This window comes from Perognathus longimembris, chromosome 4 (genome assembly GCF_023159225.1).
Source record: "Perognathus longimembris pacificus isolate PPM17 chromosome 4, ASM2315922v1, whole genome shotgun sequence".
Taxonomy (NCBI): Eukaryota; Metazoa; Chordata; class Mammalia; order Rodentia; family Heteromyidae; genus Perognathus; species Perognathus longimembris.
This window is the reverse complement of record NC_063164.1, coordinates 4,818,727-4,840,844: the sequence shown is the minus strand read 5'-3', so window position 1 is coordinate 4,840,844 and position 22,118 is coordinate 4,818,727. Positions and strand designations below refer to the sequence as shown.

Sequence of the window (22,118 nt, the reverse complement as noted above, 5' to 3'; positions counted from 1 at the left end):
CTTTAAGCTTTTTAGTGCATAGCAAGCATTCACTCCGGGCACCATGAATTCCAAAGGAAAACTACGATGTTAACTACAATTGTCTGAGCAAGTGCTGACACCTAGAGTCCTCTGATCCTGGAGTACATTGCAGCAAGGGACAAAATGTAGCTAGTTATGGACAAATAGCACTTGCTTAAATAATTCTTTTAGAAGCAGGTCTTTCAACTTCTACAGCATCCCAACTTTCACTGTACCTCCCAGGCGCTCCCAATAGTATTTGCAGTCATTAGCAAGACCCCTTTGAGTGCCTATTGTCCAGGCTCCAAGACCTTAGTAACATGGAGTGTCATCCAACCCTCTGACTCCATGCTAGGTACCAAACTTGTTCCCCTAGGCAGTTTGACTGGCATAGAGTTGGAGTGGGTGGTCACCATGACTTAGTATTTCAGATACAATTCTATTAATGTGATCAATAAAAAGTATCAGTCTTTTTTTTTTTTGATGGCCACATTAAGAATCTTAGTATGAGCTGACAAAAACCTCTCAGGTTATTATTATTCATTGTTTTTAAATATCAACTAATTCAGATCTGCGGGCCATTTTTTGCACTTAAGATGTTTTATTCCATTTATTCCATTTTTTTTTAGTTGTTCCAGTATCTTGTCTTTTGTGGATAGTTCCTTTGATCCCAGTGTGCCAGTCAATGTTCCTGATCTTTTTGTTTCCTGCTCCAACTCCATCATACAAATGCTTAACACATCCTTGCCACATAGTCGGCCCCTGGAGTCCACAGGAGGCCATGCAAACATACCTTTCCCTAACCCAATGCCCTAGTGACCCTGCTAGAGAGCAGAAAGGCCCATCAGTTCTCCAGGGCCCAAGGTTAGTTCCCAAAGAGAACACTGAGGTCGCCAGGTTCTCATGCCAGGATTTGGCCAAGACTGACATCACACTCAGTAGTTTACAAACTTCCTATTTCCTTTCCTTTGAAAATTGGCCCATGTCACATGTCAGATGAACACAACTACTTGAAAACAAGGGAGGATTTTACTGATGAGCTCTCTTTGTACCCAAGAAAGCAAGCAGGCCAGGTCAGGATATAGCATAATTGTGTGCTCCATGTTTTTTAGTCTTTGAATTTTCCTTAGCATGGGCCATTTTCTATGTCACCATTTACTCACTCTCACAGATAAGGATAATTGCAAAGTAAATGATGACCTAACCTAAAAATTCAGCAGCCAAACAGAGGCTGGAATTAACTACCCGATGATCTTTTTCCTCTTAAATTCTCATTATTAAATGCTTATGGCCTAAATTAATTAATTCTGCATTCCAGAAAACTATTCAAACTCCAAATGAATTTAAAATTACCTTTTCAGTTGCAGTTCAGTGTTGGCCGCATCCATTTCCTTCAGCAAGTGGCATGGAACCCTGTATCTCGGATTAGCTCGAGCTGTGAATGAAACTTTTCATTAACTTGTGCTACTAAATGAAATTGAGTTCCTGAAAGGCTTTCACCCATTGGGTCAGGCTCTACCAGTGGGGCCACTCCTCCAACCCCCAAAAGGTTGGTTATTTCTTTTCTTTTTTTCAATTTCCTATAAGTATACTTTTAAAAAGGGAATGTAATTATTTTTGTCCTGATTACAAATATCACAATTAGCAACTGTAAACATTCTGGAAATTATTTTTTACAAGTGTAGCAGATACTTTATATCATTTCATTCCCAATATCAAACTCACACAAAACTTACTCTAAAAACAGCTGGGAATATAGTCAGCAAATCTGTAATTTGCTTTTTCATTGTATATATTGTATTTCTCCACAGATTTCAACAAATTATTGCACATCAGTACAATCTGGAGGTAGCATAACCTAACTAACTGTTTTCTGTTTAGCTTTAGAGTGATTTCTAAACAGGTATGAATATAAAATAATGGCAAAGCACATCTTGGAACATAGATTTTCATAAATAGTTCTGATTTCTCTCTCTCTGGGTTGGTTTTTTGTGTGTGTGTGCTGGAGATTAGAACCCAGAGCTTTGTGTATGCCAGGGGCATCCTCTGCGGTTTTGCTGTACCCCCAGTTGACTTACTTGTGTAAGACAAACTTGTGGAAGTAGAATTACTGGTTTAAAAGGTATAATCACTGGCTGTATTAGTTTCCACACCTGCTAGCTATGACAGAGGAGTCAACTGTTGAGAATCAGATTTGTAGAAACACTTGACTATGTAGGAAAAGACAGCATCTCACTGCTGTTGCAAATCAAGTGTTTTTCTTTTTTTCTTTTCTTTTTTTTTTTTTGGCCAGTCCTGGGCCTTGGACTCAGGGCCTGAGCACTGTCCCTGGCTTCTTCCCGCTCAAGGCTAGCACTCTGCCACTTGAGCCACAGCGCCGCTTCTGGCCGTTTTCTGTATATGTGGTGCTGGGGAATCGAACCTAGGGCCTCGTGTATCCGAGGCAGGCACTCTTGCCACTAGGCTATATCCCCAGCCCAAGTGTTTTTCTTAATTATTGAAGAAATAGTAGTTTCTTATTTTGAATATCCCTTATTTTTATCATTTCCCCAACTTACTAGTGAGTGCCACAGGATATAACAAGATCATACTTCAGATAGGAGAAGTAAATGTAATGTCAGCTGTTTTATACTAGCTGGTTATGTGCCTTTCAGTTCTGCTTAACATTTATATCACTTTTCCTTAATTTTTTTCTTTCTTTGCTTTTAAGCTTAGCAAGGTCTTTTCTGCCTTAATATAAATACTGTACTTTATACATTTTTTTTTTGTCAGCAGAAGGCTTGACCTCGTAATATTATCTTAATTTCTAATCATACTATATCAATCTAAGCAAACTTCCTAGTAGGGTTTTGTGCTTTGGAGTGGACTTTGGTAAGTAACCAGAAAGTCTTACTGATTTACTCACATTAATAGCTTCAATTAAATGATATTCTTTATTATTATTAGTCTGAAATGGTTAGTCGACACGCTAAGGACTCTTAGAAGATTAACCAAAGAGTGCTTCAAAGATATTTCAATTGCTAATATTATCTTAAGAGAAAAGAAAAAAGAAACTGGAATGTAAAAGGGGAAAAAGAATAAGACCCTGATCACTTACAATTCAAAGACAACAATACTGAGTTACAGAGCCTGGCTTGCACACTGGGACACTGTATGCTAACACAAACATTGCGAAAATCTAACTAAGGGCTCATATTATAGGGGAGAAAAATATCATCATAGATACATACTATTTCTATAAAGTGACAAGCTGTTAGATTTGGCACAAATACACTTTCTAACTTTAGCTTTAAAATATTTGAAAATGTCCCCAGATTAAATGTCTTAAAAGGATAAAATTCACTGAGCATCTGCTGTTTATCTTCTGAAGTCATTAACTGAAGCAAGCCGGAACATCCCTCTTCCCATACCTTCAGGGGGCCTCTGCAACTGAGATTTCCGATAAAACAGCATGTAGGCACTTTCTTTCCCCTGAAACTGCTGTGTAATATCCTTCTCCTCGATTGGCTGCACTTTGGAATCATTGATGTCAAACCAGTGGGGACAGGAGGGGCTACCATTTAGTCCTGGGCGTTCTGAAGCCAGTGTCTGAAAAGTCTGTTGATCATGTCTTTGGAAATTAGACTCAGCCTGGAGAGAACCGTTCTTCAGGAGGCTAACTGTACTTTCATCTGGGCTGAGCAGAAATATCTGAGAATGGAGCTGTAAGAACTACACAGAACAAATAAAAACCAAATATTAGGTTAATAACTTTTTGAATTAGGATTAAAAAAATCCTTTCTCTTTCTTTCCCTCCCCCCATTCCCCTTTCCTTTCCCCTTCCCCTCCTCTCCTCCCCCTCCCTTCTTTCCTTCCTTTCTCTCTCCTCCCCCCCTCCCTCTTTTACTCTCTCTTTCTCTCTCTCTCTACCATAAACTTGATAAGCAAATGCTCTACCACTTTGAAACCCTTCCTTCCTTCCTTTCTTCCTTCTTTCCTCTTTTTTTTTTTAAACCTTCATCTTTATTCTTAGCCCAACCTGCAAGGTAAAAAAAAAAAAAATCCATCTATGTATGATAAACATTTAATGATAGTCAGAGTGCTCTGTTAAACAGACTAAAAGCTGTGTCAAGGGAGATGCTGTTAATCACAATCTAAAAAGCAGTTTACTTTGACACTACATTAAGTGACCTTTTAAATGTTAAGGATAGTCAGTGCTGTCTGTTCTAGAAGCTGACAGGAAAGATCAGGAAACCAGAGCACAAAGGCGAATGTCACAATTGCTAAGGAGTTGGATTAAAAAAACTAAACAGAACAAAAACTTCACCCTTCTCACTGCTTACCTGCCTTTCCCCACCTGCTTCTGTCCTGGTCTCCTGTTCCCCTAACTTCTATGCAGCTTGGTAGCCCCTTCTCTCCCTCTGCACAAATACATTTTATAAACAAAAGCTCTTGAGAGTGGGGCACTGGTGGCTCACCTCTGTAATTACTCAGGAGGTTGAGATCTGAGGATCACAGGTCAAAGCCAGGCTGGAAAGAAAAGGCCACGATATGCCAATAAACTACTAAGAAAAAGCCAGAAGTGCCACTGTGGCTCAAATGGTTGAGCAAAAGAAGCTCAGGGACAGTGCCCATGCTCTGAGTTCAAGCTCCAGGACTGGCAAAAAGCCAAACCCAAACAAAAAGCTTTTGGGGCTTATTTCATCATTCAACAGAGAAAGGTGGTTTTCTCATTTTATCTTGAAAAAAACCAAGTAAGTTATGATAATGGCGGCTCTTTAATCACACGCAGGTCACTGGCACCGCACTCTGCCATGTGCAAAGCCCCACCATGTGCACAGCACTGCAAACACAAAACAACAAGAAGCCCTAATATTTTATTACAAAGAGCCTAGGCCATATGACCACCCAAGGATACTGTCAATATTGCTATGAGAACAGATGTTGAAACAGTCCTGTAGCTAATTTGTTTTAGGGACAACTAAATTTCAATCATTTCTAAGTGTTGAGTGATAAACTTTCTGAACAGCTGTTTTTCTTTGTTTAATAACTGAATATTAATTCTCAATCTCAAACTTGTGTTTTTTGGTCCTAGAAATGGCAGAGTTTACATTAGACTAACCCTCCTGATAAATGCAATAACCTATAGATAAAACACTGTGAACAGCTGTGGAACTTGTACCCAAAGGCAGGTGTAATGAATAGTAAGCATAATTCAAAGAGATGTTAGGTGACTTCTGCTCTGAACCACCTTCCAGTTCACAGCAGTGCATGCTGGGATGAAGTGCAGGTCACCACTGGGCTGAGATGGAATTTGGGAGAACCACAGAAGCCGGGGGATGGGGGGTGGGGTCTGACAATGGTGCTCCAAAGCTGTACCAAATTCCCTTAAATCTGTGGCTAACTCCTAGAATGACAGCTCAAGACCCAAGGAACCCAGTGGAAAGCCATGGCTGCGAGGTTCAGCTGCTGAGCAGAGCTGCCTGCGGCACAGTGCCAAGTCAGAAGGGGACAGCCCTTCTCTAAGAGCTAGATGGCAAACATTTATAGAGCAAATCGAGGGCACTGTCAATACACTTACATAATCTTTGAAAAAGCAACCAATTAAGTTAAAAATTCTTGGTGCAGGACAGTGTGAAAGCAGGTAGCAGGCTACATTTTACCCACAGGACAGTCTGCTAAAGCCAGTCTCGGGAAGACAGACCACATCCAAGACTAATGCCCCAAAGACAGCTATTCTCTGGGACTAAAGGCAAAATTGAAATAGACTCACCCCCCAAAGCTCAAACTGCTACCTCCATGGGACCAAAAAGACTCCAGATAACTTAAGGGCTGTTGAGACAAAGAACCTTGTTCCGAAGCTCTACAACACATCCTCCATGATGTTCAGGGTCTAGCACATTAGTAACTAACTATTAGAAATGATCCCTGAAAGTTTAGTCTTTCTAGCACATTATACTTGGGGGAGAAGTAGGAGAACCAGGACCAGAGTACAAAGTTTTCCATTAGTCAGGAAGAGTCTTTTTCTTTGATACACTGCATAGTTGATTGAGTATGAAAAATAATAATGTCAGAATGGGAATATGGCTTAGTGGTAGAGTACTTGTCTAGCATGCATGAAACCCTGGGTTAAATTTCTTAGTACCACATAAACAGAAAAAAGTTGGAAGTGGTGCTCGACTCAAGTGGTAGAGTGCTAGCTTTGAGCAAAAGAAGCTCAGGGACAATGCCCAGGCCCTGAGTTCAAGCCCCAGGGCTGGCAATAATAATAATAATAATAATAATAATAATAATAATAATAATAATACTGTATCTGGGCACTGGTGGCTCATGCTGTAATCCTAGCTATTTGGGAGGCTGAGATCTGAGGATCACAGTTCAAAACTAGCCCCAGCTGGAAAGTCTCTGAGACTCTTTATCTCCAATTAAAAAGCTGGAAGTGGAGCTGAGGCTCAAGTGGTAGAGCACTAGCCTTGAACAGAAAAGCTTGGTAACAATACCCAGTCCCTGAATTCAAGCCCCAGGATAGGCAAAAAATAAGCAAATAAAAATAATGTGTTCACATTTAAAAATCAAAAAGTAAATTTTAGATGTTCTTATAAAAAAATCAGAAATAATGAATATGTTAATTAGGTTTAGTTACTATACACAATAATTGTAAATATAACATCTCCTTGTAATCCACAGGTATATACAACTATATTATAACTGGAAAATGAAAGTTTATATTTAAAGTATATGACATACAAGCAAACAGCAGAGAAATGGACACTGTTTAATGAAGAACTAAGTAGAAATTCGAAAAAATGCAATTATCTGAAATAGAAAGCTCAACTGGTTGAGCTTAACAGAAGACTTAACAAAAGAAAAAAACAAACTCAATAAAGCTGAAAACAGATCAATGGAAATGATCCAAACTGAAGGGTAAAAAATTAAAAAAAAAAACCCCAAACCCTCAAAACACCTCAATTCTCTCATGTGCATGTGATTTTAGTCCTCAAAGCCAAAGAGAAAAGAGTAAGGGGGAAAAAAACAGAAGAAATGTGGCCAAATACTTTCCAGAAGATTTCTGAATACACATAAAAATTTAGCAAATGCAATGCAAGTAACCAAGCTTAGTAATCTACACCCAGATACATGAGCACCAGAGTGCTGAAAACCAAAGATAAAAAGAAAATCTTGTCTGGTGCCAGTGGCTCATGCCTGTAATCCTAGCTACTCTGGGATCTGAAGATCAAGGTTCAAAGCCAGCCCAGGCAGAAAAGTCTGTGATACTGTCATCTCCAATTAACCACCAGAAAACTGGAAGTAGCACTATGGCTCGAGTGGTAGAGTGCTAGCCTTGAGCTGAAGAGCTCAAGGACAGCACCCAGTCCCAGAGTTCAAACCCCATGACAAAGAGAGAGAGAGAGAGAGAGATTTATAAAGCAGAAAAACCACAATAAAATTTAGAACAATTAATAAAACAAAATTTTAAATGACAGAACCTCCCATCTAAAGAAAAGGAAGCCAGAACACAATAGAATGACATCTTTACAGTGATGATGGGAAAACAAAAACAAAACAACACAAGAAAAATCCCACTAAAATCTGAAGGTTAAACAAAGATTCTAAGACAAACAAACTGACTGCAATTTTAACCAGCAGCTCTAGACTCCAAGAATTGCTCAAAGTTCTCTGGGTTTAAAGGAAGTGTTATTCAATGCAAACCTACAGAAACTGAAGGAGAAATGAGCACTAGAATGTTGAAATTAAAGCAATGCTTTTCCTTAATTTCTCTCAAAGTCACTCAAGTGTTAAAAGCAAAATTAATAAGATATGGTGGAATTTTCATTACATGTAATGACAAAAACACGAGACAATAATAGTACAAAGTGATGGAATCGAAAAATGGAATTATATTATCATAAGCTCTTACAGTGGGCATAAAAATTAGTTTATAATTAATAATATAAAGTTATATGTAGTACAAGCCAGAGATCAGCCACTAAAAATTAAAGAAATAAGCAAAAAATAAAATGAAACACTAAAAATTACTTGCTTTCTCCAAAGGAAAGAAGGAAAGGAAAAGACTAAAGAATAGAGGAAAAATTAAGAAGTAATAACAAGGAGGAAGCTTCAAATATTACCATATCATCATTATATTAAATGTATTGAATTAAACATTTTGTTTTATTTTATTTTATTTTTTGCCAGTCCTGGGCCTTGGACTCAGGGTCTGAGCACTGTCCCTGGCTTCTTCTAGCATTTTGCCACTTGAGCCACAGCGCCACTTCTGGCCATTTTCTATATATGTGGTGCTGAGGAATTGAACCCAGGACTTCATGTATATGAGGCAAGCACTCATTTCCAGCCCCTAAATTAAATATTTTAATAAAAAGGAAGAGACTGTCACAATCTCCTTTGAGAGAAAACAACAAAGGAAAAGCTGTATAATTGTAAAGTTTAATAAGCATGCTTATTAAATAATTCATATTAAGCATGCATAATATGCATATTATGCATATTATATGCATATTATTATATGCATGCTTAATATGCATAATATTAAATATGCTTAATAAGCATAATTCATATTTCATGCTTATAAGTCAAGTGAAAGCAGTAAAAAAAAAACCAAAAATGGTTAATAGTTACAATTAGCAATACCAGAAATGACAAAGAGAACAAACATCTTCAGACCCTCCAAACCTTAAAAAAGTAATATAGTGATACTTGACATAATTTTATGCCAAAAAATTGATATCATAAACAAATTCCCTAAAAACACAAGTTTCCAAAAGCATGCAAGTAATGGTGGTTTTGGTGATCTAAGTAAAGAGGGGACTTAAACACTACAGAAATGGCAAAGCAAAGTGCTTTGCTTTACAGTATAGGAGATAGCTCCAAAATGTTTAGTGTTCTGCTGCTTTGCTTGCTTGTTTGCAGACAAGTTGTTATTTCGCATTTCTGGCAGTATCACTTTTTGTATCTAGTCTTCCAGCCTAGGAAGCCAGCTGAGGTTTGGAGTACCAGCGCCTTTGGTGTTTCGTTTTGTTTTGTTAGTTTTTTTTTTTGCCAGTCCTGGGGCCTGAACTCAGGGCCTGAGCACTGTCCCTGGTTTCCTTTTGCTCAAGGCTAGCACTCTACCACTTGAGCCACAGCGCTACTTCCAGCTTTTTCTATATATGTGGTACTGAGGAATAGAACCCAGGGCTTCATGTATGTGAGGCGAGCACTTTACCACTAGGCCATATTCTGAGCCTGTGCCAGCATTTTTGTTTTTGGTTGTTTGGATCTTTTCTGTTGTGATTAACAGCCACCTCCCTTAGTTTTGCTAACTTCTTGATAAATAGCCGAACAAGAAATAAGTAACTCACCACTAGTTTTGTACAGTTTTACTTAGTATACTAAACAAAAACATTGGCTTTATTTCCACCTTTCTAACGATCCACCTGCAGGAGGACTGGTGCTGTGGACATCACAGTAAGACTCCCAGGCACTCGGGACCTATCAACTTGACACCATGCATTACCTTTCGCAGTGGTCCATGCTCTTTTCTGTACTTCTTGTTCCAGGATATTCCTGTCTTTTTCAAGAGTTTTTGTCCCAGTTGATCAACAGAAATTAGACTGTTCTTTTCCTTATGAAAGAAACACAAAGTCTTTTAAGATATCTAAAATCAGCTGGGTACCAATGGCTCATTGCTGTCATCCTAGCTACTCAGGAGGCTGAGATCTCAAAGAGGAAGCTGGATGCGCTGTGGCTCAAGTGGTAGAGTGCTATCCTTGAGCACAAAGGGACTCAGGGATAGCACCCAGGCCCTGAGTTCAAGCCCTAGGACTGGCAGAAAAATTTAAGAAAAGATACCCCAAATCACTAAGTAGGTATCCAAAGACTTTTGGTAAATTCCTCCTATTACTTATAATTTTTAGAAGAAATATTTAAATGTCAACCCAGAAGATTATTAATGCCTAAATGAATATTTCAAAGTATAAAGAAATCTTAAAAATTGATAAAATGTAGTTTTATACTGGATGTACTATATCTCCCCAAAATTCATATGTTGAATTCTTAAGCCCCAATACTTCACACTATGACTATATTTGAAGATAGGGCCTTAAAGAAGATGATTAAGTTACAATGTGACCACTGTCACTTTTATGGTAGTCTTTGTACCCGTCTGACTAAAGTGAATACATGCATATAGGCATTTACGATACTACATACACACAAACACATACATGCCATGCACTACCCATTCTACCTACAAAAACACAAATACATACACACACAGAGACCCACTCTACCTGTAATAAGATTGCTTTTAAGATCACCAGTGGGTCATCAGTCTCTTCATTTGGGAGAGTTTCCAAGTTCCCATCGGGCTGACTCTTTTCCCCCTGAGAAGTATTCAAAGGAGATTCTTTTGACAAATTCCTTAAACAGAATGAATGAAGCAGGAAAGTCCATGCTATTTGCATCATTAGCACCATGCATGTCCTTTGGAATCAGGCGGCCTGGCTTTGAGCTCCAGGTTTCATTGTACAATTCTCTTTTGCTAAATTGCTATTATAGAGGTGATGTACAGAGGGGTAACAGTTACATTAAGTCAGGTAATGAGCACGTTTGGGGGGGGGGCAATGTCACCCCTTCCCATTGTACAGTTCTTTTTTTTGGCCAGTCCTGGGCCTTGGACTCAGGGCCTGAGCACTGTCCCTGGCTTCTCTTTGCTCAAGGCTAGCACTCTGCCACTTGAGCCACAGCGCCATTTCTGGCCATTTTCTGTATATGTGGTGCTGGGGAATCGAACCCAGGGCCTCATGTATACAAGGCAAGCACTCCTGCCACTAGGCCATATCCCCAGCCCCTACAGTTCTTTTTTTAAATTAAATTTTATTGACAAGGTGTTGTGCAAAGGGGGTACAGTTACATGAAAAGGCAGTGAATACATTTCTCGTGATAGCTAACACCCTCATTTTTCTTTCCCTTCCCTAGATCAGGTAGGCATATATACAATACCCAGTGCATTGTACAGTTCTTCTCAGGTCACTCTAGCTCTCTGGCTGTATCTGAACTCTGGAATTATGAGGTAAGTAAAGTGGACTCTAAGCCATTTTTTGGCTGAGCACTGCTTTCAAGGTGTCCTTCACAATTTGGTATATTGGGTTTTCTGGTCTTCATTCAAAAATCTTTACCCATGGGCTGGGAATATAGCCTAGTGGCAAGAGCGCTTGCCTTGTATACATGGAGCCCTGGGTTCGATTTCCCAGTACCACATATATAGAAAACGGCCAGAAGTGGCGCTGTGGTTTAAGTGGCAGAGTGCTGGCCTTGAGCAAAAAGAAGCCAGGGACAGTGCTCAGGCCCCGAGTCCAAGCCCCAGGACTGGCAAAAAAAAAAAAAAAAAAATCTTTACCCATGTTTGCGACTCAGCTTAAACATCTTCTTCCATTTCTGATCATTCAAAAGGTTTATGCCTTACTCCGTACTGAACTGGGAAACAAGTGAAAATTGCCTTTTTCCTTCTTAACTGCATTTTGCTTAAGTATTTTAAACTGGCTTAAAGCCATGAGTACAAATAGACCTAAACAACACAAGACAAAAATACATAATCAAGAAAAAAAACTGGACTGGGCACATGGCTCAAGTGGCAGGATGCCACCTAGCAAGCTCAAGATCCTGAGTTCAACCTAAGTACTGAAGACAGAGAGAGAAAGAGAGAGACAGAGACAAAGAGAGAGAGAGAACATAACAGACCACATCCAATCATCCTGCTACAAAATTACTAAAAATACACACATGAAAAACAAAAGAATTAAGAACATCCTTTTTAAACATGCTGAACTAGCAAGAACATAGAAACATCCTCAGAAGACAGGAAATGAAGGGGAATCTAGGGATAAAATCCAGAACTAAAGCCTCTAGCTCCCCAAGTGCTAGCTAGGATCTGACGGTTGTGTTCAACTAGGCCTCTGGGAGAGGAGAGGGTCACGAGGGTGGAGTGGTGAATGGGCCTTTATAAGCAGGGCCTGAAGGAGCTTGATTGCCATTTGTGCTACGCTGACACAAAGCAGGAAGGCGCTATCTAGGAAGCTATATGAATCCTATAAGCACAAAGTCTGCTTGCTTCTTGTGCTTGTGTTTCCTAAAGGGGAGGGTCCCAGAGTTGCAAGGAATACATTTCTGTTCCCTGAAAAATCACAGTGCAAGGAGTTTAAGTAGACTAGGATACCACCCTGTTGACAACTTCCACTGTATGCAGCTCAAGGGCAGCACTGGGAGAGGAAGCCAGAGGTGTTCTCTGAGGAGGTAGGCCCAAGGTTTTTCAAACAACCTCTGATATTCCAATTCTCTGGCACTTACTGGTAATAGCACAGACCCTGATGATTTGGGATCTATAGGCTAACTGTACATCTGCCATATCAACTCAAATTCAAGGATTTCCACTTTTTTGTTTTTTTTGGTGGTGGTTCTGGGGCTTGAACACAAGGCCTTTTTCTACCCAGGCAGGCACTCTACCACTGAGTCATGACCTGAGACCATGAGAAGGTGAACGAAGGGGCCTCTGTCTCCACAGAACACAGGGCTTACCTTCCCAGAACGTGGACGTGTTCACCAGCCTAGAAACTCCACAAACCTTGTTTCTCACCAGGTGTCATTTAAGTTTTTTCCTTTTTTTTAGAACACAGATGGATAGATAGACAGAATCTTCCTTCAATTTATTTATTTAGTTATTTTTTTTTTTGATGGAGTATCACTACATAGTTTAGGCTGGCCTGGCTGGAACTTAGCATCTCCCTGCTTTAGCCTTCAGTGCTGGAATTAGAGGCATGTGCCACCATATTTGGCTCCTCACTGAAATTGTATTATGGACCATGATCAAATGCATTATTGGCCACTGATGACTGAACTCAAGTTCCTGCTCTTTTCCCTTCCCCAAATTTAAGAGGTGTTATAAAATCTAACCCCTGAATCCCAAGGTTGATTTCTCTGGCAGGCTTCATCTTTGAAGGATATAAGAGGGTCCTCATTAGCAGCATGATGAGTAACAAAAGACATTTCCATAAGGAAAATTCACAGAACATCCTACAAACAAGAAAATATGCAAGTGGCACTGTGGCTCAAAGTGGTAGAGCACTAGACTTTAGCAAAAAAGCTCAGAGAAAGCATCCAGGCTCAAGCCCCAAATCCAATAAGAAAAGACACCAAGTACACGTTGTAAACAATCGTCTATTCTCTAAGTCATAATAAAGACCTTACTTCAGCAACCAAGCATGGTGGTACACACCTGCAATCTAACATTGGAGGATCTTGAGTTTGAGGTCAGCCTAGGCTACGTAGCAAGAATCTATATCCTGCCCCCTCCTCTAAAAAATGCCTAAGAAATAATAAAGACTGGCTAAGTAGGGAGCAGAGGGACATTGAAGAGTGCTTGTCTATTCCTGCCAGTCACTTAGCAGAAGAAAGCATTTCTAGGAAAGACGTGATCAATTCTAAAGACATGAATACAAAACAGATGTTTAACAAACCACAACGCCAAAGGAAGACAAGAAAGAGAGAATCATTACTTCTGAAATATGCTGCCTAACTACAGCAGGTAAGGCCACTTCTGTGTACCACCTCAACAATGAACTTGATAATGAACTTGCAAGTCAATGTTTCATGCAGGGAGGATGCATGCTGCCGACTGGGAAAAAAAAAAGTGTCAACTGAGACTGGATAAGCAAACTACAGTTGGCAGAGGAAAGGAGAGCTAAGCAAAGGCACTGTAGATACATCCAAAGGACTTTCATGCTTACTTGAAACTGCCAGTTCCCCAGATGGTCAACATCCTTAATATAGACATGGTAATGGCCTCCATAGCAGCCGCCTTTGTGGATGATGACAGAGAAGAGGTCGTACATGTACCTTGAGTCATCCAACTCGCTCTAAAAGCAGAAAAAGACATACTCATTACCTGCATAAAATGGTGAGACACATAATCAACAGGACAAAAGAATTTCAACTACGGAAATGAGTTTCACAGCTTATCACTGTCATTTCAGGATTACAAAAAAAGAGGGGTAATCTGATTAAAGTACGATATCTGCATGTGTGAGAATGTCACAGGGAGACCCCTTTGTACAATTAAGCTACGCTAATAAAAATAAAATAAAAAGGAGTAATTAAACATAAAGGTAAATATCTGGCTTTAAACTTTAAAAAAATTCTTAATTCTTTGATTTACTGCTAAGCATACTATATTAATCAATTTCTGCCTCTTAGTTGTGTGAACCGATGTATCTGAAAAAGCCGTTATTTTTATGTGCTTTGGTTAAGATCATGTAAGCTGATATACACAAGGTAAATGTGTGACAGACTTTTAGCAAGGGAAGACCATTTTTGTGGTGAATCTCCTATGTGTTTATTATCACAACTGCTGTATATTCTGACCAGGCTGTAATATGCCCTGGAGTCAAAGCCAGAGCCCTCCTGACCCTTCAGACTCCTCACAGGGCAGGAACTCAGCAATGGTGAGGACCAGCTGGCCTTGTTCAGAGCTGCTTTAGTGAGATGAAGAGGTTCTGTTCTTTCTTGTTCTACTAATTCTATGATTAATGTTTTCTGTAATAGGCTCCACAACCACAAAGACTGAACAGATAAACTACTGTACTAACAAAACAAAATCACACTTGATGAAGAGAAGTTTTAAGAGATACTTTCAATTCCTGATGTAGAAGGAAAAGGAAGTCTCAGTATTCTCATTCAAAGGGTCTGAGCCACAAGACAGAAGCTCCTTTCTGGTGCTCATGCCAAAACTCAACAGCTGCTGTCCGCCATGTCAGATGTACTTGTCGCACCAAATGGGGGACGCAGCTCCTTCAGGAAGTTATTCAGTTAAAATAGTATAGTTTTAAAGTGGGCAGTATTTACATTGTCTGGTTCCGGCAAACATGAGAGACATACACATAAGGACTCATGACTTCAGAATTTGTTTTCCAATTATTTTTCTTTTTGTGCCTTAAGGATTACAACTTTATTTTTGTGCTGCTCTTCCCCCCCCCTCCCCCCCCGCCTCCCGGTCCTGCGGCCTGGGCTCTGTTCCTGAGCCTCTCTGTGCTCAGGGCTACCATTCTACCAATTGAGCCACACAGCCACTTCCAGCCTTTTCTGAATTGTTGATTGGAGATAAGAGTTTCATGGACTTTCCTGACTAGGTTGGCTTTGAACTATGATCCTCAGATCTCAGCCTCCTGAGTAGTTCGAATTATAGGTGTGAGTCACCAGCACCTAGCTTTTGTGCTGTTCTTGTCCTTTTGAAATAGTGGGGATTAAGCCCAGTGCCTTGTCCATGTTACCACCAGGCTCCCTCACCAGCCATACAAACTCAGACCTATAAAAGTCTATTTGCCTGTTCAACTTCTAGAAACGTGATTCACTATTACGTCTAAAATAAACCAAATTCAAATGGCAAAGTACTGATTAATAGTAGGTTTTCTAAAAGCAAGGTCATGTCGAATTATTTTTAAACGATCGCTTCAAAGATTTTTTTCAAGAACAGTTTAATGAAGAAAACTGAGAACAAATCTATACGATACAAATTCAAAAGCACACACTAAATCAGAAGAGTTTCTTGGGCAATGCCTCCCACCCTGCTCCTTTCAGCAGACATGGACTCTGGCCATGTGCAAGATGGCCGCGGTGGGGAGTGGTGTTGCTATGTCATCCAGTAGGCAGAGGCCAGGGAAGACCACACCTGTCCTATAGTGCAAGGGGTACAAAAAAGTATTTAACTCAAAAGCTGATGGACTCTGCAATAAATGGATTGAAAATGAAGTCAAGAAAATATTCTACCTTGGGAGAGGAGAAGAATTTAAAAATAAAATGGTTCAAACCTGTTCACAAAAAGGCTTGAGATTGATCCGCAGAGGGAATGTATAACAGCTAGTGTCCTTGTAGCGTTCACACTTCACAAAATCAAAATTAAATCTGAGTAATGAAATAGTAAGAAAGGGCGGCAGCTTGCGCAATTTGGCTGACTGTTAAAAGAAAAATTTACAGTTTTAAAATGCAGAATTATAAGAAAGCAAACACTATCACTTAAGTTACATAAAAACAACCTGTGACACAGTTATAAGAGAAATATGTCCTTAGATCACGTAGGTTCATAACTGTGCATTCAATATAATGCTTGATATAAGCTCATGCCTTATGGAATTAAGGGTGGTAAAACTCATGTGTGCTTAGAACTACGGCTTTACAGGCAAGTTCTAAGTCTTAGTGTTGCTATCTAGAAGTTGCTATCTCAATGAGCATGTTGTAACTGGGTGTTCCTTGTCAGTGTCCGGCCTTTCCCTTTGTCCAGTGGTCCATCCACATATCCCCTTTACTTAGCAAACACACGGCTCTAGGGGCTGGGGATATAGCCTAGTGGCAAGAGTGCCTGCCTCGGATACACGAGGCCCTAGGTTCGATTCCCCAGCACCACATATACAGAAAATGGCCAGAAGCGGCGCTGTGGCTCAAGTGGCAGAGTGCTAGCCTTGAGCGGGAAGAAGCCAGGGACAGTGCTCAGGCCCTGAGTCCAAGGCCCAGGACTGGCCAAAAAAAAACAAAAAACAAAAAAAAACACACGGCTCTACCTAGGGAAGAACTGGAGCGTGGAAGATTTCAACTGGCGAAGTGTTTTGGTTTTTTTTTTTTTTTTTTTTGTCTTTTCTGGAGAAAATAGTCATAGCCTTACTTATACTTTCAAAAAAATCTACTGATTAGGTTTTTTTTTTTTTTTTTTTTGCCAGTCCTGGGCCTTGGTCTCAGGGCCTGAGCACTGTCCCTGGGTTCTTTTTGCTCAAGGCTAGCACTCTACCACTTGAGCCACAGCGCCACTTCTGGCTTTTTCTATATATGTGAGGCTGAGGAATCGAACCCAGGGCTTCATGTATATGAGGCAAGCACTCTTGCCACTAGGCCATATTCCCAGCCTTGATTGGGGTTTTACTTGTTATTATTAAATCCAAAAGAAGATAAGATTTTTTATTATTGCTTTAATTTTTTTTGCTTTAAACAAAACACTAGGTTTCTTCTTAAGTCATTGGTTGTCCCCAGCCCTCTTGGATTAGTGGCTTGAAGGGGAAAAAAAAGTCATATTTAACATAACAATTCCACAAATTTTGTGAGTAAAAAAAATTAAATAAGGTTGTGTGTGGTACATCACACCTGTAATCTCAGCACTTGGGAGGCTGAAGAAGAAAGAGTAAGAGACTGATTCCTGCTTGGGTTCCTGTTCAGCTTGATCCTGTCTCAAAAAATATAAAGAAAGAAAGAAAGGAAAGAAGGAAGGAAGAAAGAAAGGTAGGAAGGAAAGAAGGAAGGAAGGGAAGAAAACAAAGAAAAAACCCTGACACTATATAATGACATATTTCAAACAAGGTCTAATTATATAGATGGGAAAAAAAACCTCATCTGATAAGTCAACCATAATGTGACTAAAAAAACTGCTACAGGCAGAAAATCTGCCTCTATTTAGGTAACATGGGCTGGGTGGGAGGGGTGATTCATGCTTATAATTCCAGTACTCAGGAGGCTGAGACAAAATTGTGAGTGTGAGTTTGAGACCAGCTTAGGTTATATTGAGATATTGATTCAAAATTAAAAAAACAAAACTAAGCAAAACAACAGCAACACCCCCGCCCCTTACCACAGAAATTCTCCAAAATAAAATCAAAAGTTACACAAATGAATATAATAGCTTACTGACAATATTTCAGTGGCACAGACTAAACTAGTCTTTTCTGAATAAAATATTCATAACAAATTCAACTAAAACTAGAATAAAATGCAATTTTGTTTATTTTTCATTTTTTAAGTAGAATGAAAATTATAAAGCATTATAACATTTCTACTGAAAAATAAATCAGTGACACAATAAAAGGTATATAAAAGAATTACGTTTAGCAAAAGACTCTTATTAGCAAAGGATTGTTTTATTAAGCATGAATTCAATTCCAAACTAACAAAGTATATCTAAGATTTTTCTAAGCTCTGAATTTTATGCTTATTTTATTAAATTGTAATTACAGCACCAAAGGTTAAGTGCAGAACAAACAAGCAGATGGTAAACCTCTCTCTTTGGGTCTTAGAACAGGATGAAAATAGATGTTAAACAGTATAAATCCATCTGCATTTAAATCCTTCTGTGAAGACTATAGCCACAGGATTTATTGTTTTTATTATATTTTCTTCTATCATCTTCAGAATACAAAATCAGCACTGTGTTATCTATACCAGTGATCATTTTAGTTGTTGAAACTCTACAATAATTGTCAGCTACAGGAATCTCTTCACCTGTATTCTTCCAGTATCAAGGGTAACAGCATAGATCTGCCTTTTGAGGTAGCTGCACTCAAGTTTATAATGTTTCTAGACACTATAATGTATCATTCCACAGCAGTGCAGATAGAGACAGCAGAGGGGCTATTGTCACCTTGGTCCCAAGTACAAGGAGCCCAGATAAAGGCCAAGTCAAGGCAATAGATAGCATATCCAAGCCTAAGGAATGGAATATGACATTAATGATTTACATATATAGTCATTTATAAATTACCTCTAGTAATCATTTTAGATACATGTTAATAAATTTCTAGTACTGAGAAGTTAATTAGCACTGTCATGCTTTTGCTGAAAATTAACCATGTAAAGAAGCTACACTGAAAACAATTTGAAGTCCAGCGCTGAGGGCTCACACCTTATAATCCCAGCTACTCAAGAGGCTGAGATCTGAGAATTATGGTTCAAAGCCAGCCCAGGCAGGAAAGTCCTTGAGGCTCTTATCGCCAGTTTACCAACAGAAAACCAGAAGTGGCATTGTGGCTCAAGTGGTAGAGTGTGCTAGCCTTGAGCAAAAAGAGCTCAGGGACAGTGCCCAGGCCCTGAGTTAAAGCTGTATTGCTGAAAACAAACAAACAAACCAATTCCAAGTTGGCATCATGATATACACTTAAAATTACAGCATTGAGGATACCAAGGCAGGAAGAATGAAAGTTCCAAGTCATCCCAGAAAGCAAAATGAAAAAAGGTGATCTCAAAACAGCCATCTCAAAAACATAAGTAAAATAACAAAATCAAAAGGGCTAAAGGTATCACTCAAGTGGCAGAGTGTTTGTCTACCAAGTGCAAGGCTGTGAGTTCAATCTCAAGTACAGTAAAAAACAACAACAAAAACTGATGACAACAATAGTAACAACAACAAATACCAATTCTACACTGAGAAATCACATACACTGACACATTGTGAAAGGATAGTTGCTAGATGATAAATGTGGGAAAACACCTTGACTCTACAAAACATAAAATCTGTCCTCTGAAGTTATTTATATGCCAGACTCTTTGAGAATAAGTAAGTAAGATACACTCAATACAAAGGGCTCAGCTACTAAATCACTGGACAAAAATCAGTACATGGCTCATATTCAGCAGTGCCAAAGTGCTGATACAAGAAATCATGGCTGGGGCTGGGGATATGGCCTAGTGGCAAGAGTGCTTGCCTTGTACACATAAAGCCCTGGGTTCGATTCCCCAGCACCACATATATAGAAAACGGCCAGAAGTAGCGCTGTGGCTCAAGTGGCAGAGTGCTAGCCTTGAGCAAAAAGAAGCCAGGGACAGTGCTCAGGTCCTGAGTCCAAGGCCCAGGACTGGCAAAAAAAAAAAAAAAAAAAAAAAAAGAAATCATGGCTACATCATAAAGCAGCTGGGTTGGGCCAAATTTATCATGTATGAAGATAACACTGGGGTTATGTTCTATTAAACTCATTTATTTCTCTTGTCAAGTTTCTAGAATAACTGAATACATGTATGAATTACGATGAACAGAATTGTATGTTATTGATCTGTTTTGTTTCTCCTTTATTTTATTTATTTATTCAGTGCCCATTCTGGGGGCTTGAACTCAGGGCTTCTTGCTTTCACTTGTTTTTTTTTGCTCAAGGTTAGGACTCAGCTACTTGTGTCACACCTCTACTTCTGGCTTTTTGTTGGTTAATTAGAGAAAAGTCTCATGGACTTTCCTGCCTGGGCTGGCTTTGAGTCGTGATCTTCAGACCTCGGTTTCCTGAGTAGCTAGGATTACAGGGGTGTGAGCTGCCAGTGCTTGTTTCCCTCTTTTTGCAAAAGAAATCAGATGCTTCCATGTTTCACACTGTATTTTGCCTGACCATACAGAAAGAAAAGAAGTGTTCTGTCGAGGCTTGTAATTATCAAATGTTTGCAGGTAGGAAAAGGCATACTGGATTTGTTAGCATGAAGAACTTATATATCAAGATTATAAAATAACTCCATATTTTGAAAAATGGAGACTGTCAACTATTTTCACAATGGAAAGTGGAAAAAAATGCTTGGTAATCTGCTTCCACACAAAACTAAAGACAGTTTCCTTCACAACAGCAATTTACCAAAAGCAAGGGCTTTACCCTAAAAGGTATACTGAAGAAAACAGTAAGTGCCTCCGTGGGCACACATGACGTTTTCCTGAGAAACAAGGAAGTTGAGAGTGGGCTATAGGTTGAAAGCTTTAACTTTTTCATTGCTAACAAAGTAAATGTTTTCTCAATCTTAAGTGTCAAGAGCTGTAAGTTGGGGTTAGGTTGCTGCTCAGTGGTAAAGCCTAGCAACACTTTGGGTAGTTTACTCCCAGCCTGGCACTGTCTCAAAACAACAAGAATTAGAAGAGCTTCAAGTACATCCGTACCCTTCAGGCAGAAGACTTTCCTGTCTCACAGCACTGAGATGAAGAAGGCTCCCTTACCTTGGCGGCCTTAACCAGCCGGCCACAAGTCCCACAGTGGTACAGGTTGTCACAGTCAAACACTTCCTCCTCCACGTACATGTTCCAGAGGGCATCTTCCAAACCAGAAACGTTTTTGACTGCTACTGTGAGATCTAAGAAGTCTTCCTAGAATATACAAGAATGGAGTACTGAAGAACAATTTCACAGACATATCACCAACCTAAATGTTTATACTAAGATACAGGTGTCTCCATCAGATGTAGTGGAATTCCTAACACTAAATTATCCTTCTTTCTAAATCAAACTATGATCCAACTTAAAAAATATATTAGGAAAACATTTATAAAGGAAGAATGTTGTGAGTTTCAGTGAAAAACAGTAACACTTTCTTTCTCAGGAAACCAACTGAAATTTAGATACAAACTACAGTGTTTAGTAGCACTATTTTAGTTTTTAGAATTATAATAGGGGTGAATTTTCTAATGTAAACTCCATTTCTTCCTTTTTCTTTTGCTAATGTCAGTTTAAGATGTATTGAGGAAATTATAAGAAAAAATTATTTCTTTTTTTTTTTTTTTGGCCAGTCCTGGGGCTTGGACTCAGGGCCTGAGCACTGTCCCTGGCTTCTTTTTGCTCAAGGCTAGCACTCTGCCACTTGAGCCACAGCACCACTTCTGGCCATTTTCTATATATGTGGTGCTGGGGAATCGAACCCAGGGCCTCATGTATATGAGGCAGGCACTCTTGCCACTAGGCCATATCCCCAGCCCAGAAAAAATTATTTCTGAACCAGGATAAACAGGTACTTTCCTCCCTCCTTCCCTCCCTACCTTCTTTCCTTCCTTTCTTTCTTTTTTTTTTTTTTTTTTTGTTTTGTTTTGTTTTGTTTTGTTGCTAGTCCTGGGGCTTGAACTCAGGGCCTGGGCACTGTCCCTGGCCACTTCTGGCTTTTTTCCCCCCTGCATATGTGGGGCTGGGGAATTGAACCCAGGGCTTCATGTATGCTAGGCAAGCACTCTACCACTAGGACACATTCCTAGCCACAAACAGGTATTTCTATGAAAATTAAGAAGATGATATTTTTCAAAAGGAAAATCTATCAATCAATTCTAACTACATTTGAATTATATCTCTAGAAATAAATACTTATAATTTGGCAAGTTTGAATCATATTTATACTTCTGTGCATACATGCAATAAGATTATTTCAAGGGATTATAAGGACTGGAAACTAACAAGGCACTAGTTCACAGTAAAATTCCTAAGTAATACAACTAACACTTGACAAAATGGTTATGAAAATTTCATGCTTATAACTTATAATGTGCTTTAAGTACACTACGCTTTATAATTACTCTGTGAATTACTATATTAGAACTAAGTCAATCGGATT

The 22,118-nt window shown here is 39.3% G+C and overlaps 1 protein-coding gene across 1 annotated transcript in view; it reads right to left on the bottom strand.

Annotated features, from left to right (window-relative positions):
• The window catches only part of Usp40 (ubiquitin specific peptidase 40), a 61,664-nt gene that overhangs the window by 29,096 nt on the left and 10,450 nt on the right, over positions 1-22,118 (bottom strand). The window contains exons 6-12 of the mRNA XM_048344506.1: positions 20,744-20,890; positions 15,837-15,980; positions 13,761-13,889; positions 10,269-10,361; positions 9,494-9,601; positions 3,411-3,711; positions 1,354-1,435 (exon numbers count right to left, since the gene is read on the bottom strand). Of these exons, the coding sequence (XP_048200463.1) occupies positions 1,354-1,435; positions 3,411-3,711; positions 9,494-9,601; positions 10,269-10,361; positions 13,761-13,889; positions 15,837-15,980; positions 20,744-20,890 (1,004 nt within the window). The remainder of the gene's footprint in view (positions 1-1,353; positions 1,436-3,410; positions 3,712-9,493; positions 9,602-10,268; positions 10,362-13,760; positions 13,890-15,836; positions 15,981-20,743; positions 20,891-22,118) is intronic.